Below are 15336 nucleotides of genomic sequence, written 5' to 3' on the forward strand. Positions count from 1 at the left end.
TTATTTATTCAGAGACACAGAGGGAGAGAGATAGAGACACAGGCAGAGGGAGAAGCAGGCCCCATACAGAGAGCCTGACGTGAGACTCAATCCGGGGTCTTCAGGATCGCACCCTGGGCTGCAGGCGGCGCTAAACCGCTGTACCACTGGGGCTACCCTGGCATATTCCAATTTGATTCTCCTCCCACTTTACCTCAATTCCCTCCCTGCATGGTGCCCTTGGCTTTTGCACCACTATGGACTGAGAGAGTCCATTCTCTGGGAGAGGCTCCAGCCCCTTCTAATATCTTCTTGGAAGATCTTATCCCCCCATAATTTGGTTCTGGGCCATCATTAGTTGAAAATTTAGCACCTAGGTTCTTCCGAGGTATCTAGGCCTTCCTCTCTACCACCACCTTTGTCATTTCATTATTTTTGGTGGCTTCAATATCTTGTAGCATCCTGAACAGTTCCTGGCCTTCCTCACTTCCACTGAGGTTTTTCCCTACTCCTTAGCCATTCTTCTTCCTGTGTCATACCTTCAACTTGGTTACCATCAATACCTGCCACCCTTCCCAAATCTATTCTTTTATTGTCACCTCCTCCTCCATTCAGCACCCCATTCCAAAAATTCTTCAATCCCACACACACTTTTCATCCATCAGATCTCTCACTCTTCTTTGATATTTGATCACCTCAATTTTTCACTCCCCTCATTACCCATTGTAGATCCCAAGGTTCCACACTATCATCACCTCTCAGCCCTTGCCTCTCTCCTTCAGACACAGGTTAGCCCCAGTTAAACCCAACTATGCCTGTTCCACACCCGCACTCAACAGCTGAATGTGTCTAAGGAAAAAAAACACACAGTCATATTGACTGGTCTCACTTCCTTTCAGCCCTCAGTATGGCCTGCAAGCTCACATTTCCCCAGGCAGTTCACATTCCCCAGTCTGAGACCACAGTTTCACAAGATGATGACCTTCCTTTCTATTCAGTAAGAAAACAGAAATTTTCAGAAGAGAACTCTCTCCTGGCTTCATCCCCAAATCTACGAGGCCACCTGCATCTTGGCTGTATTTATTGCCTTCCTGTTACTGCAGAGAAGCTGACCTGCTCCCAGCCCCCACCCTATCCCTATATTGGGATCCTGTCCCTTCTCACCTCTCAGAAATGGGACTCTTGAAATTAACTGCTATTTCTCCTGCACAGTTTCCCCCTCTTCACTGAAACATCCCCATCATCATACAAAGATGCTGTACTAATATAGCTCACCTTTCAGAAGAAAAAACCCCACCTCATTTTCTACTCACCCATGTATACAGTGAAAGCACAACATTCAGAATAGTGGATATCCCTTGGCACGAGGGGAGTTACAATTGGAGAAGAATATACACAGGGAATTCTAACAATAGGAGGAAGATTTTCTTTCTTTCTTTCTTTCTTTTTTTTAAGATTTATTTGAGAGAGAGAGAGTGAGAGATAGGGGCAGAGAGAGAGACTCTCCAGCAGACTCCCTGCTGACTGAGGAGCACAATGCAAGGCTTGATCCCAAGACCCTGAAATCACGACCTGAGTGGAAATTAAGAGTCAGATATTTAACCAACTGAGCCACCCTAGGCACCCCAGGAAGATTTTCTTAAGCTGCATGATGTTCATTAAATTACTTTGTAATATATATGCACCAAGATTAAGAAACCCTGTACTAGACCATCAACAACATTTGACACAGATGAATATTCCTTCCTCCTTGAAATGCTTTCTTCACTTTAATACTCTTTCTTGGGGCGCCTGCCCGGGCCGGGGGGTGGGGGAAAAAAAAATACTCTTTCTTTTCTTTTTTAAGATTTTATTTGAGGGGGATCCCTGGGTGGCTCAGTGGTTTGGCACCTGCCTTTGGCCCCGGGCGTGATCTTGGAGTCCCAGGATTGAGTCCCACCTCAGGTTCCCTGCATGGAGCCTGCTTCTCCCTCTGCCTGTGTCTCTGCCTCTCTCTCTCTCTGTGACTATCATAAGTAAATAAATAAAAATTTAAAAAAAATTTATAAAAGAATTTATTTATTTATTCATGAGAGACACACACAGAGAGACAGAGAGAGAGAGCGAGGCAGAGACACAGGCAGAAGGAGAAGCAGGCTCCATGCACAGGGAGCCTGATATGGGATTCGATCCCGGGTCTCCAGGATAGCGCCCTGGGCCAAAGGCAGGCGGCAAACCGCTGCGCCACCCAGGGATCCCTATAAATTCTTTAAAAAAAAGATTTTATTTGAGAGTGAGAGAGAGAAAAGAGAGAGAGCACGAGAAGGGCAAGAGGAGAAGTCGGCACCCCGCTGGGCAGGGAGCTCAGACATGGGGCTGAATCCATGGGGCTGGATCCCGGGATCCAGGGACCATGACCTGAGCCGAAGGCAGATGCTTAAACCACTAAGCCACCCAGGTGCCCCTTTAATGCTCTTTTTTTTTTTTTTTTTTTTTTTTTATGATAGTCACAGAGAGAGAGAGGCAGAGACACAGACAGAGGGAGAAGCAGGCTCCATGCACCGGGAGCCCGACGTGGGATTCGATCCCGGGTCTCCAGGATCGCGCCCTGGGCCAAAGGCAGGCGCCAAACCGCTGCGCCACCCAGGGATCCCTAATGCTCTTTCTAAAGGAGGTATTTGTATGCCCCAGTTCCTTATTTGCTGTTCCTTCTGTCTTCACTGACAGCTCCTACTTCTCTTCCAGACTCCTCCATATTAAGACGGCCTGGGGTGAGGGGACGCCTAGGTGGCTCAACAGTTGAGTGCCTGCCTTCGACCCAGGGTGTGATCCTGGAGTCCCCAGATCAAGTACCTGTCCGGCTCCCTGCAGGGAGCCTGCTTCTCCCTCTGCCTGTGTCTCTGCCTCTCTCTCTGTGTGTCTCTCATGAATAAATAAATAAATAAATAAATAAATAAATAAATAAATAAATAAATCGTTAAAAAAAAAAAAAAAACAGAGAGAATGTCTTTTTTAAAAAAAGACAGCCTCGGGACCTCTTCCTTCTCTGTAATCCAAGCTCCCATTCTATCATTGCCCCTTGACTAGCTCCTTTTTTTTTTTTTTTTTTTTAAGATTTTATTTATTCATGATAGTCACAGAGAGAGAGAGAGAGGCAGAGACACAGGCAGAGGGAGAAGCAGGCTCCATGCAGGGAGCCCGACGTGGGATTCGATCCCGAGTCTCCAAGATCGCGCCCTGGGCCAAAGGCAGGCGCCAAACCGCTGCGCCACCCAGGGATCCCTAGCTCCTTAATTGGATTTTCTGCTTCCATTTTTGACTGATTCAGTCCTTCCTCTGAGTAGAAACTAGAGTGATCTGTTAAATTACTAGATGATATTGCTCACTTTGCTCAAGCCTTCTGATGGCTACCATATATCTACTTAAAACAAAATCCAAAATACTCACATTGGCCTGTGAAGCCTACCTGATCTTGTTCTTCCCTATCTCTTCAACTTCATCTCCTCCCACCTTTTGCCTTGCTTACTCTGCTCCACCCACTCTGGCCTCCAGCTGTTCTCTTAACTGCTATGAATTTAACATAAAAATCCAATTTTCTCCTTCCTCAAGGCCCTTGCCCTCTTGTTTTTCTCTTCCTGAACTCTGCCTCCAGTCATCTGCACGCCTGTTCCTTTACATCATTTATGTCTTTGCGTAAATATCACTCCACAAGGAGGCTTTCCCTCATCACTTGATTAAAAACAGCACAATGGGGGATCCCTGGGTGGCTCAGTGGTCCTGGGTGGCTCAGCGGTTCAGCGCCTGCCTTAGGCCCAGGGTGTGATCCTGGAGTCCCAGGATGGAGTCCCCACATGGAGCCTGCTTCTCTCTCTGCTTGTGTCTCTGCCACTCTCTATGTCTATCATAAATAAATAAATAAAATCTTAAAAAAAAACAGCACAATGCCTGGTATTATGGTCATAATGCATGGTCAAGATTCAGAAAAGAGCGGCTCTTGTAATTAAATATTTCACTGTGGAAAAGTCTGCCTTTCACACCTTCATTCTGCCTGAAAACCCTGCCTATAAGGGATATATAAGCAAAAACGCTTTGGGAACAAAGAGGAGGGAGGAATAATTTTGACATACATCCCAGCAGAACTAAAACCACAGAAACCACCAAAACTAAACAGAAGGGAAAATTTATTTAGCCTTGGAAAGCTAGAATTTTTGTCTCTCACTCTGATGATAAATGGCAGAGAGTAAGTGCAGCATATGGTTCCATGTGGTGAGTATGGAATGCACAGGGATATGAGGGTATAAAAAAAATTCTAACCAGCTTGATCCTGGTGACAGGGCAGCCTGTAAGCGGTATTGAAATACTCTGAGAAAGCTGAGATTGACAAGCCAGAGATGAATGATACTGAATGTAAAGTGGCTTTCATTTCCTTACCTCTTCTGCCTTGCTTCCTTCACCTGCAAGAAATCCTTTCAATCTCTTTAGGTCAAAATTATGGCCATGATCCAAGGCTCAACACTCTGGACTCTGGACTTTTCAGATTAGCACCAGTGGGAAGTAACTTCCCTGCCACTTATCACTTTTGCCCTTGCACCTGGAGCTTTTGTTAACTATGACACCTTACCTTATCAGACTACTGGTGGGGATCCTATATTTATCTCCATGTTTCTTTTTCTTTTTTTTTTTTTTTTATCTCCATGTTTCATTGACAAATTCTGAGTAACCGGTAAAGTAAGTAACCTGTAAAGATTATTGAATGAATAAGAATCTTACTTCACTCATTTCTTTCTTCCCCTTTTTTTTTTTTTTTTTTTTTAAGATTTGATTTATTTATTTGAGAGAGACAGAGAGCACACAAGTCAGGGCAGGAGCAAAGGGGAGAAGCAGACTCCCGGCTGAGCATGAAGCCTGACATGGGGCTCGATTCCAGGACCCTGGGATCATGACCTGACCAGAGGGCAGACACTTAACCCCCTGAACCACATAGGCACCCCTATTTTTTTTTAAATTGACTTTATTGTGCTAAGAACATTTAATATGATATCTACCCTCTTGATAAATTTTTATTTATTTTTATTTTTTATTTAAATTCAATTAATATATATTGTATTATTAGTTTCAGAGGTAGAGATCAGTGATTTGCCAGTCTTTTTTTTAACATTTTCTCTAATTTTTTGTTTTATTTTTATTTATGTATTATTTAATTTTACTTATTTTTTTAAAGATTTTATTTATTTATTCATGAGAGACAGAGAGAGAGAGAGAGGCAGAGACAGAGGCAGAGGGAGAAGCAGGCTCCCTGCGGGGATCCAATGTGGGACTCAATCCTGGGACTCCAGGATCATGCCCTGAGCCAAAGGATCATGCCCAGGCCCAACAGCTGAGTCACCCAGGGTCTCTATTTAATTCTATTTAAATTTAATTAATTAACATATAACATATTATTGGTTTCAGAGGTAGGGGTCAGTGATTCATCAATCTTATATAACACCCAGTGCTCATTACATCAAGTGCCCTCCTTAATGTTCATCATCCAATTACCCCATCCCCCACCCACCTCCCCTCCAGCAACCCGCAGTTTGTTTCTTACGATTAAGAATCTCCTATGGTTTGTCTCCATCTTTGATTTCATCTTGTTTTACTTTTTCCTCTCTTCTCCTATGATCCTCTGTTTTATTTATTAAATTCCACATATGAGTGACATCATAGGATAATTGTCTTTCTCTAATTGACTTATTTCACTTAGCATAATATCCTCGAGTTCCATCCACATCTTTGCAAATGTCAAGATTTCATTTTTTGATGGCTGAGTAGTAGTCCATTTTATATATATATACATATACACACACACACACACACACACACACACACCACCTCTTCTTCTTTATCCATTGTCTGTTGATGGACATCTGAGCTCTGTCCATAGTTTGTCTATTGCTGCTATAAACATTGGGGTACAAGTGGCCCTTCAGATTACTACATTTTATCTTTGGGGTAAATACCCAGTAGTGTAATTGTTGGGTCACAGCGTAGGTCTATTTTTAACTTTTTGAGGAACCTCCATACTGTCTTCCAGCTTGCATTCCCACCAACAGTGTGAGAAGGTTCCTCTTTCTCTGCATCTTTGCCAACATCTGTCATTTCCTGGCTTATTAATTGTAGCCATTCTGACTGGTGTGAGGTGGTATCTCACTTTGGTTTTGATTTGTATTTCCCTGATGCTGAGTGATGCTGAGCATTTTTCCATGGGTCTGTTGGGCATCTGTATGTCTTCTTTGAAGAAATGTTTGTTCGTGTCTTCTGTCCATTTCTTGACTGGATTCTTTATCTCTTCGAGTGTTGAGTTTGATAAGTTTTTATAAATCTTGAATACTAGCCCTTTATGTGATAAGACATTTGCAAATATCTTCTCCCATTCTGTCAGTTGTCTTTTGATTTTGTCGACTATTTACTGTACAAAAAGATTTTTATTTTTATTTTTTTTAATATATTTTTAATTTATTTATGACAGTCACAGAGAGAGAGAGAGAGGCAGAGACACAGGCAGAGGGAGAAGCAGGCTCCATGCACCGGGAGCCTGATGTGGGATTCGATCCTGGGTCTCCAGGATCGTGCCCTGGGCCAAAGGCAGGCACCAAACCGCTGCGCCACCCAGGGATCCCCAAAAAGCTTTTTATATGAAGTCTCAGTAGTTCATTTTTGCCTTTGTTTCACTTACCTTTGGAGATGTCTAGCAAGAAGTTGCTATGGCTGAGGTCACAAAGGTTGCTGCCTGTGTTCTCCTCTAGGATTTTGATGGATTCCTGTCTCACATTAGGTCTTTCATCCATTTTGAGTCTGTTTTTGTGTGTATTCTAAGAAAATGGTTCAGTTTCATTCTTCTGCATGTGGCTGTCCAATTTTTCCCAACACCATTTATTGAAGAGATTGTCTTTTCCTTTTTTTTTTTAAGATTTTATTTATTCATGAGAGACACACAGAGACACACAGAGAGAGAGAGAGAGAGAGAGAGAGAGACAGGCAGAGGGAGAAGCAGGCTCCATGCAGGGAGCCCAAAGTGGGACTCGATCCCAGGTCCCCAGGATCACGCCCTGGGCTGAAGACGGTGCTAAAGCCATCCTGGCTGCCCCGAAACTGTCTTTCCCATTAGATATTTTTTCCTGCTTTGTCAAAGATTAGTTGACCATAGAGTTGAGGGTCCATTTCTGGGTTCTCTATTGTGTTCTATTGACCTATGTGTTTTTGTGCCAGTATCATACCATCTTGATGATTACAGCTTTGTAATAGAGCTTGAAGTCTGGAATTGTGATACTACCAGCTTTGGTTTTCTTTTTCAACATTCCTCTGGCTATTCAGGGAATACAAATTGTTCTGGTTTCTGGTTCCATACAAATTGTAGGATTACTTATTCCAGCTCTGTGAAAAAAGCTGATGGTATTTTGATGGGGATTGCATTGAATGTATAGATTGCTGCAGGTAGCATAGACATGTTAACAATATTTGTACTTTCAATCCATGAGCATGGAACATTTTTCGATTTCTTTGTGTCTTCCTCAATTTTTAAAAAAGATTTATTTATTCATGAGAGGCAGAGAGAAAGAGAGGTAGAGACACAGGCAGGGGGAGAAGCACACTCCCCACAGGGAGCCCAATATGGGACTGGATCCCAGATCCTGGGATTATGCCCCGAGCCAAAGGCAGAGGCTCAACAGCTGAGCCACCCAGGCATCCCATCTTCCTCAATTTTTTCATGAGTGTTCTTTATTTTTCTGAGTACAGATATTTTTCCTCTTTGGTTAGGTTTATTCCTGGGTATCTTATGGGTTTTGGTGCAATTGTAAATGGGATCTACTCCTTAATTTCTCGGTCTTTTGTCTCATTGTTGGCATATGGAAACGCAACTGATTTCTGTGCATTGATTTTATATCCTGCCACTTTGCTGAATTCCTGTATGAGCTCCAGAAATTTTGGGGAGTCTTTTGGGTTTTCCATTTGTTTTTTTGTTTTTTTTTTTTGTTTTTTTTTTAATTTTTATTTATTTATGATAGTCACACACACAGAGAGAGAGAGAGAGGCAGAGACACAGGCAGAGGGAGAAGCAGGCTCCATGCACCGGGAGCCCGACGTGGGATTCGATCCTGGGTCTCCAGGATTGCGCCCTGGGCCAAAGGCAGGCGCTAAACCACTGCGCCACCCAGGGATCCCTGGGTTTTCCATTTGGAGGGCAGATGTCACATGCTTTGTGTGTGTGGAGACAACAGGAAACAACCACCAGCTCACAAATTATCTTGCACCAGCTCCTGAACCTCTTCTAGGCTTCTACTATAAGTTTAAATCTTTGATGAAGGCAAAACAATGCCCCCATGGAGCAGAAACAGACCCATAAATATAGAGAGCAAACTGATAGTTGCCAGAGAAGTGGGAGGCAGGGGGTTTGGCAAAGTGTGTGAAAGAGAGGGAGGAATATTGGCTTCCAGTTATGGAATGAATAAGTCACAGGGATAAAAGGTACAGCATAGTGGATATGGTCAATAGTATTGTAATAGTATTGTATGGGTGACAGATGTCTTTTTCACTTGTGGTGAGCATGGTATAATGTATGGACTTGTCCAATCATTACATCACGCGCCTGAAACTAATGTAACATTGCGTGTCAACTATACTTCAATTAGAAACCAACATAAAGGGATCCCTGGGTGGCGCAGCGGTTTGGCGCCTGCCTTTGGCCCAGGGCGCGATCCTGGAGACCCAGGATCGAATCCCACGTCGGGCTCCCAGTGCATGGAGCCTGCTTCTCCCTCTGCCTATGTCTCTGCCTCTCTCTCTCTTTCTGTGTGACTATCATAAATAAATAAAAATTAAAAAAAAAAAAAAGAAAGAAACCAACATAAACAATGCCCTTAAGGGATAAGGCAAGGAGAGTAGCAGAATATGGCCAGATCCTCTGAGCCACCTTGGAAGGACGTGAAAGAAGATGGGCAGATGGAAGTGACTCCAGATAGGATTTAAAAACAATTATTTATAGGTTAATCCTCAGAAATTTGTCATATATGGGTATTTCCCTGAGAACAATCTTCAACAAGGCATTAAATGCACCCTATGACTTAGATGGAGAATTGTTCCAGAATAGGGTTTATTGTCCATAATCACAGATTGCAGAAATGACAGTCCATCCCCGAAGTCCTTCCATTCTCCCAGATGTCCCTTTGACTTTGACTTTAACACAGACTCTTTCTTAATCTCACTTTCTTTCCAGAGGTTGCTGCGTGCTGCTACCCACCCACACCCCCCACCCCCATCCCTCTAACCTGAGGCAGGGGAAATCCCACAGCATCCATACAATTAGGTGTTGGTAAGGTTAGTCCTTGAAACACCAAAAGAAGAGAGAGAATAGAGGACGCTCGTGGTAGGTTTGGATTGAATCTAGTCACTTGGAGAAGAATGTTCCTTTTCAGCTCTTCCCCTCAAGGCTGCTCTTCTTCCAGTTCATTGTCAAATCTTTAGGGGAAAGAGAAAGGAGAGAAACATTGCTCCTTCCTCACTCTGCAGTCCAAGCTTCTACCCCAATAGGTAAGCAAATTTTCACTTGTCATCCTCTTTTTGTGTCCTTCTCAGATCCCAGGTTCCCTAGTTAGGCCTGGGTATATAATCCTCCCAGTTTATTTCTCTGCTTCTTCCTGACTCCTTGGTGACTATCCCTAGAGAGCTGAGCCCCAGCATAACGAGGCTTCCAGGGCAAGGAACCAGAAGAGAGCAAGAGGTGAATCAGTTAATATTCATGCAGCAACATTTTGTGGAAGAACCTATGCTCTTCCCCATTTCTTTGTCTTCATATCTTGGTCCTTTCCTACTCTTCAAGCTGAGATCTGGGGGAAGCAAAAGATTCATGGATTTCTCCTCTGAGGATTCTGAGCCCTCTTTCATAAAACTTAAAATCTGTATTTTCATTTTGATGAAGTTCAAATTTTATTTAAAAAATAGAAATATTTTCATTTTGGATAATTTGGATTTTTTTAGGAGTTTATGTGCTTATGTTTGTATGTTTTTTTCTAATTTTTTAAAAAATTATTTATTTATTTATTCATGATAGACGTAGAGAGAGAGAGGCAGAGACACAGGCAGAGGGAGAAGCAGGCTCCATGCTGGGAGCCCGACGTGAGACTTGATCCCGGGACTCCAGGATCGCGCCCTGGGCCAAAGGCAGGCGCTAAACCGCTGAGCCACCCAGGGATCCCCCTTTTTATTTATTTATTTGTTTGTTTGTTTGTTTGTTTGTTCATGATAGACATAGAGAAAGAGAGAGAGAGAGACACGGGAGGAGGGAGAAGCAGGTTCCATGCCGGGAGCCTGATGTGTATTTTTATAGTCACAGTGGTGACAAGGGATCACCTGAAGAGACAAAGTCAACCACTTAATTGAATAGTTTTCAATATGGGGTCTATATAGAATTGAGATTCAGTTCTAATTCATTCTTTGGCAGCAAAAATGTCTCCTAATCCTTCATCCGCTCTCATAGCATCTCACCCTTCTTCATGCCACTGTAATTAGTATTCCCTTGGCCAGACTAGAAGTTCCATGAAAGCAGAGACTGTGTCAGTTTCATTCATTTATGTATCCCCATTTCCTAGCATGCTGCCTGGAACATAGCAGGTCCTCATAAGTACTTGTTGAATGAATGAATGAAGGAGATGACACAAAAAAAATAGAGACAAGGCCTCTGCCTTGTAGAGTCTGTCAGAACTGAAATCGACACGCAAAATAAGAGAACATTACAAAACAATACATTTGTAGCACACTACAGTTTCTTTTAACTGAGAGAAGTTGATCTTTGAAGGGTCATCAGAGTGGCCCTCTCAGTTAAGGCACACAATACAAATCAGCCAACTTTGTCCAGGGACTACGGTGTAATTAAACTTTTCGTTACTCATTCCAGATGTCCTGCCTTTTCCAAAAATCCTTGAAATTAGAAAGAGGAAAAGGGAGGGAGAAAAGGTGGATTAATTTTCAACAGGAGCCCAGGGAATACAAAAATCAGAATATTTAGCCATAGGGGAAGAGGTGGCAGTGGACTAAGGTTATTGTGACACAGAACCCAGAAATAAAACTTGAGAAGTCTAGGTTAGTGACTTGAGTCTCAATACAAAACAGAGAGAGAAGTGTTTTGACACAATTCTGTGCCTACTGATGAAACTATCTCTCCTTCTGGCTGTCCTGGGATGGTCCTTATAGTCAGGCACAATGGCAGGTTATTAGAGAGCAAACTGAGGAAGGAGCCAAAATGAGGTACTGAGAACTGAATTCTCCTTCCCTGAAGAGCTGTGGTGGCCCTGCCCATGCTCAGAGCTGGTCAAGCAAGGTTGAATAATAAAAGGGACCTACATCTTTTATTAGGAGGAGCAGGACCAGTTTTCCACTGACACACCCAATGGAACAGGTTTAACCAGTTATAGAGGCAAAATATAGTACAAACTGAGGGGCACAGGTATTCTAGAATCATACTATTCAAAGCGTGGTTCATGGATCAGCAGCATCGCCACCCAAGAGCTTGTTAGAAATACAGAATCAGCAAAAATGAATGATTGGGGCTTCATCAAAATAAAAAGCTCTTGCACAGCAAAGGAAACAGTTGACAAAACTAAGACAACAGAATGGGAGAAGATATTTGCAAATGTCTTATCACATAAAGGGCTAGTGTCCAAGATCTATAAAGAACTTATCAAACTCAACACACATAGAACAAATAATCCAGTCAAGAAATGGGCAGAAGAGGGATGCCTGGGTGTCTCAGTGGTTGAGCATCTGCCTTTGGCCCAGGGCCTGATCCTGGGGCCCCGGAATCGAGTCCCACATCGGGCTCCCTGCATGGAGCCTGCTTCTCCCTCTGCCTGTGTCTCTGCCTCTCTCTCTGTCTCTCATGAATAAATAAATAAAATCTTAAAAAAAAAAAAAAAGAAAAGAAAGGAGGCAAACCATAAGAGATTCTTAACTGAATATTGCTGGAGGGGAGGTAGGTGGGGGATGGGGTAACTGGGTGATGGGCATTAAGGAGGGCACATGATGTCATGAGCACTGGGTGTTATATGCAACTGATGAATCAATCAATTCTACCCTTGAACAATAATACTAACGTAACTGTTAACTAATTGAATTTAAATATTTTTTTAATTGTTGGGTTTTTTCTTCAGATTTTATTTACTTTTTTATGAGAGACACACAGAGAGAGGCAGAGACAGGCAGAGAGGGAAGCAGGCTCGCTCCCTTTGGGGAGCCAGATGCAGAACTTGATCCCAGGACCCGGGATCACGCCCTGAGCCAAAGGCAGATGCTCAACCACTGAGCCACCCAGGAGTCCCCCACCCTCCCCCACCCCCGAAAATTGTTTTGAGTTAAAGAGCATCTCTTGAAAAGTAGTTCAAAACAGGGTGAAAAATAGGGCAGAGAAAACTCAAAGCCAAGAGGAGCTAAGGAAACATGGTTAAATGGCATGTGGTATCCTGGGTAAGATCCTGGGACAGAAAAAAGTCACTGGGCAAAAAGTAAGAAATCTGAATAAAGCAGACTTTAGTTTACGAAAGAAAGAAGGAAAAGAAAAAAGAAAGGGGGCGCCTGGGTGGCTCAGTGGTTGAGGTCTGGTTTCTGCTCAGGGCGTGATCTGGGTCCCGGGTTCCCTGCGAGGAGCCTGCTTCTCCTTCTGCCTGTATGTCTGCCTCTGTGTGTGTGTCTGTCATGAATAAATAAAATCTTGAAAAAGAAAAGGAGAAATGAAATGCAGAATCATAGGCCCCACCCCATCCTTCCTAAATCAAATCCTGGGATTTAACAGGTTCCCCCGGTGATATGCATGCACAAGAAGATTTGAAAAGCACTAATATTTCCGAGGAAAAAGACTTGAATGGCAATGAATGCGTACGAGGGAAGAGAAGCTTCAGGTGACCCCGCAAAGGAAGATAGGCAGTTGGAGGAAAGAAGCTTGAGGATTTCTCTTGCAGCACCTTGCGCTGAACCGGCGAAGGAGCGGGCTGCGCGGCTCTGGCTCGGAGCTCGAACACCGGGAGGAAGGAGAACAGCACAGGTGGGCCTGAGGCCTCAGACAAAAGGAAAGGACTGCTACCGCTCTCCTTCACCACCAGCTCCGCATTCCCTCGCTCCCCCTAGGGACCCCAGTTGCCCAGTCTTCAGGCTTCCAGTCTCAATAATCGGGCCAGTCGGACCCAGCCAAGCTCGGTTTGATTCGGCCAGGATCGGTTGCTAAGGCCTGGAGCTTCCGGTTGCGGGGGAAATGACGTCACGTCCAAAAGGCGGGCCCACCAGGCCTCTCAGTCCTCCGGATTGGCTGCCGGGAAATATGATTCGACTCGCAGCCTGGCGGGCTCCAGCGCTAGCTGTCATTGTCCCCAGGTGCTCCTGGCCCTCGACCGTCCTCTCCGCCTGGAGCAAGACTCCCAGGATAGTACTCAAAGCACTTGGCTCCGAAAGAAGACGTGATTCAAATGGTCTGGCTCTTGCTACCAGGCCAGGCGTTCCGGCCGCCCAGGTAGTTTTTGGCTCCGCCGGGTGTCCGTAGCTGGGCGGTGACCCGAGCCGCAGGGGTTTGTGGGATGTATAGTTCTGGAGGAGGTCTACAGTAGCTCTTCGGGGGACTGGACGCTCCAGCCGGACAGAGATCTTGGGAGGAAAACAAAAACAAAAACGACTTTGAGGACTGGGGGTCCTGGGTCCCCGCAGGACGGGAGACGACGAAAAGGGAATTGAAATAATCCTGCCATTAGCATTTTTGGGTTTTCTTTTCAGGTGCTGACCTGAAATTGATCATCCCACCCCGACCAACACCGTTCACTCACTGGTGGAAGGAACCGGTCGACCAAATGGAGACGCCACCGGCCAGTCTAATAGGAGACAAGGACACCTCTCAACCGCAACAACGACGGGAAGAGAACCCCCAGGAAAACCTTAAGTCAACCACCGAGATTAGGCAGCAGCCCCAAGACTGTCCTACTGAAATCCTCGAGCTGAGAGTGAGCTCAGCTCTGGCCAGCCGAGTTCTAGAGAAACCTCAAGAGACTGAAAAACTGGCTGCTGGACTTGAAGGAGACTCAGTGAAGTCTCCTGGATCAACCAGTGAGATGCCAGAGCCCCTTCCAGCTTCTGATCTCTGGTACTGTCCCGACGGAAGCTTTGTTAAGAAGATCATAATCCGCGGCCATGGCTTGGACAAACCCAAGCTAGGCTCCTGCTGCCGGGTACTGGCTTTTGGGTTTCCTTTTGGGTCAGGCCTGCCAGAGGGCTGGACAGAGATAACTATGGGGTTAGGACCGTGGAGGGAAGGGACTTGGGGGGAGCTCATAGAGAAATGCTTGGAGTCCATGTGTCAAGGTGAGGAGGCACAGCTTCAGATCTCCGAGCACCCTGAATCTCCATTCAGGCTCACACTGGCCTCCTTCACGCAGGGCAGGGACTCCTGGGAGCTGGAGGCCAGTGAAAAGGAAGCCCTGGCCAAGAAAGAACGCACGAGGGGCACAGAATTATTTAGAGCTGGGAACCCTGAAGGGGCTGCCAGATGCTACGGACGGGCTCTTCGGCTGCTGCTGACTTTACCCCCACCTGGCCCTCCAGAACGAACTGTTCTACACGCCAACCTGGCCGCCTGTCAGTTGCTACTAGGGCAGCCCCAGCTGGCTGCCCAGAGCTGTGACCGAGTGCTGGAGCGGGAGCCTGACCACTTAAAGGCCTTGTACCGAAGAGGGGTTGCCCAGGCTGCCCTTGGGAACCTTGACAAAGCAACTGCTGACCTCAGGAAGGTGTTGGCGGTAGACCCAAAAAACCGCGCAGCCCAGGAGGAGCTGGGAAAAGTGATCATTCAGGGGAAGAAACAAGATGCAGGGCTGGCTCAGGGTCTGCGCAAGATGTTTGGCTGATTAAAAGCTAAATCTTAAAAGTGACAGGCACCTGTGAATTGTGGTTTATGCTGTGAGATTTTGAGGAGACCCAGAGGGAGGGTTTCAGCTCGTGGCCCACTCCCAACGTTTGCCTTCCTGGAGAGGTAGCAGTGGTCTCAGGGCGCCTCTTTCCCTCTTTTACCATTAAAAGCCATATTTAAAAAGTGGGGGGAGTCATATGAGTACGTGTACCACATTTTGGGGTGTTTATCCATATCTTCTCCAGGACCGGGGGAGGTGGCAGGCCTTTAAGCCCCGGGAACTACCTCTCCCAGGCGCTCTCGCCGTGGCTCCCGCTTGGCGCATGCGCACGCCGTGTGGTCCCCTGTGCGTGGGAGCGTCGTCCTCCCGCCGCGCTCCCATTGGCCCGGCCTGTCCAGCCACCTCCTGTACTCAGCACCCTCCTCTCTTACTGGTCGGTAGAGCTTCCGGGACGTCGCCTTTT

General features: G+C 45.4%; 1 protein-coding gene across 2 annotated transcripts; it reads left to right on the forward strand.

Moving 5' to 3' along the window:
- Positions 1 to 13307: 13307 nt before the first annotated feature.
- Positions 13308 to 14894, forward strand: FKBPL (FKBP prolyl isomerase like). 2 transcript variants are annotated; one of them, XM_072833650.1, is made up of 3 exons: positions 13352 to 13489; positions 13747 to 14195; positions 14403 to 14894. In XM_072833650.1, the coding sequence occupies exons 2-3, from the start codon at positions 13821 to 13823 to the stop codon at positions 14868 to 14870; spliced, it is 843 nt and encodes a 280-aa protein (XP_072689751.1). In that variant the 5' UTR covers positions 13352 to 13489; positions 13747 to 13820; the 3' UTR covers positions 14871 to 14894. The 2 variants fall into 2 exon arrangements, with proteins under 2 accessions (XP_072689750.1, XP_072689751.1); XM_072833649.1 differs by having other exon boundaries at positions 13308 to 13489; positions 13747 to 14894.
- Positions 14895 to 15336: the final 442 nt, after the last annotated feature.

The sequence above is a fragment of the Canis lupus genome, chromosome 7 (assembly GCF_048164855.1).
Source record: "Canis lupus baileyi chromosome 7, mCanLup2.hap1, whole genome shotgun sequence".
NCBI lineage: Eukaryota > Metazoa > Chordata > Mammalia > Carnivora > Canidae > Canis > Canis lupus.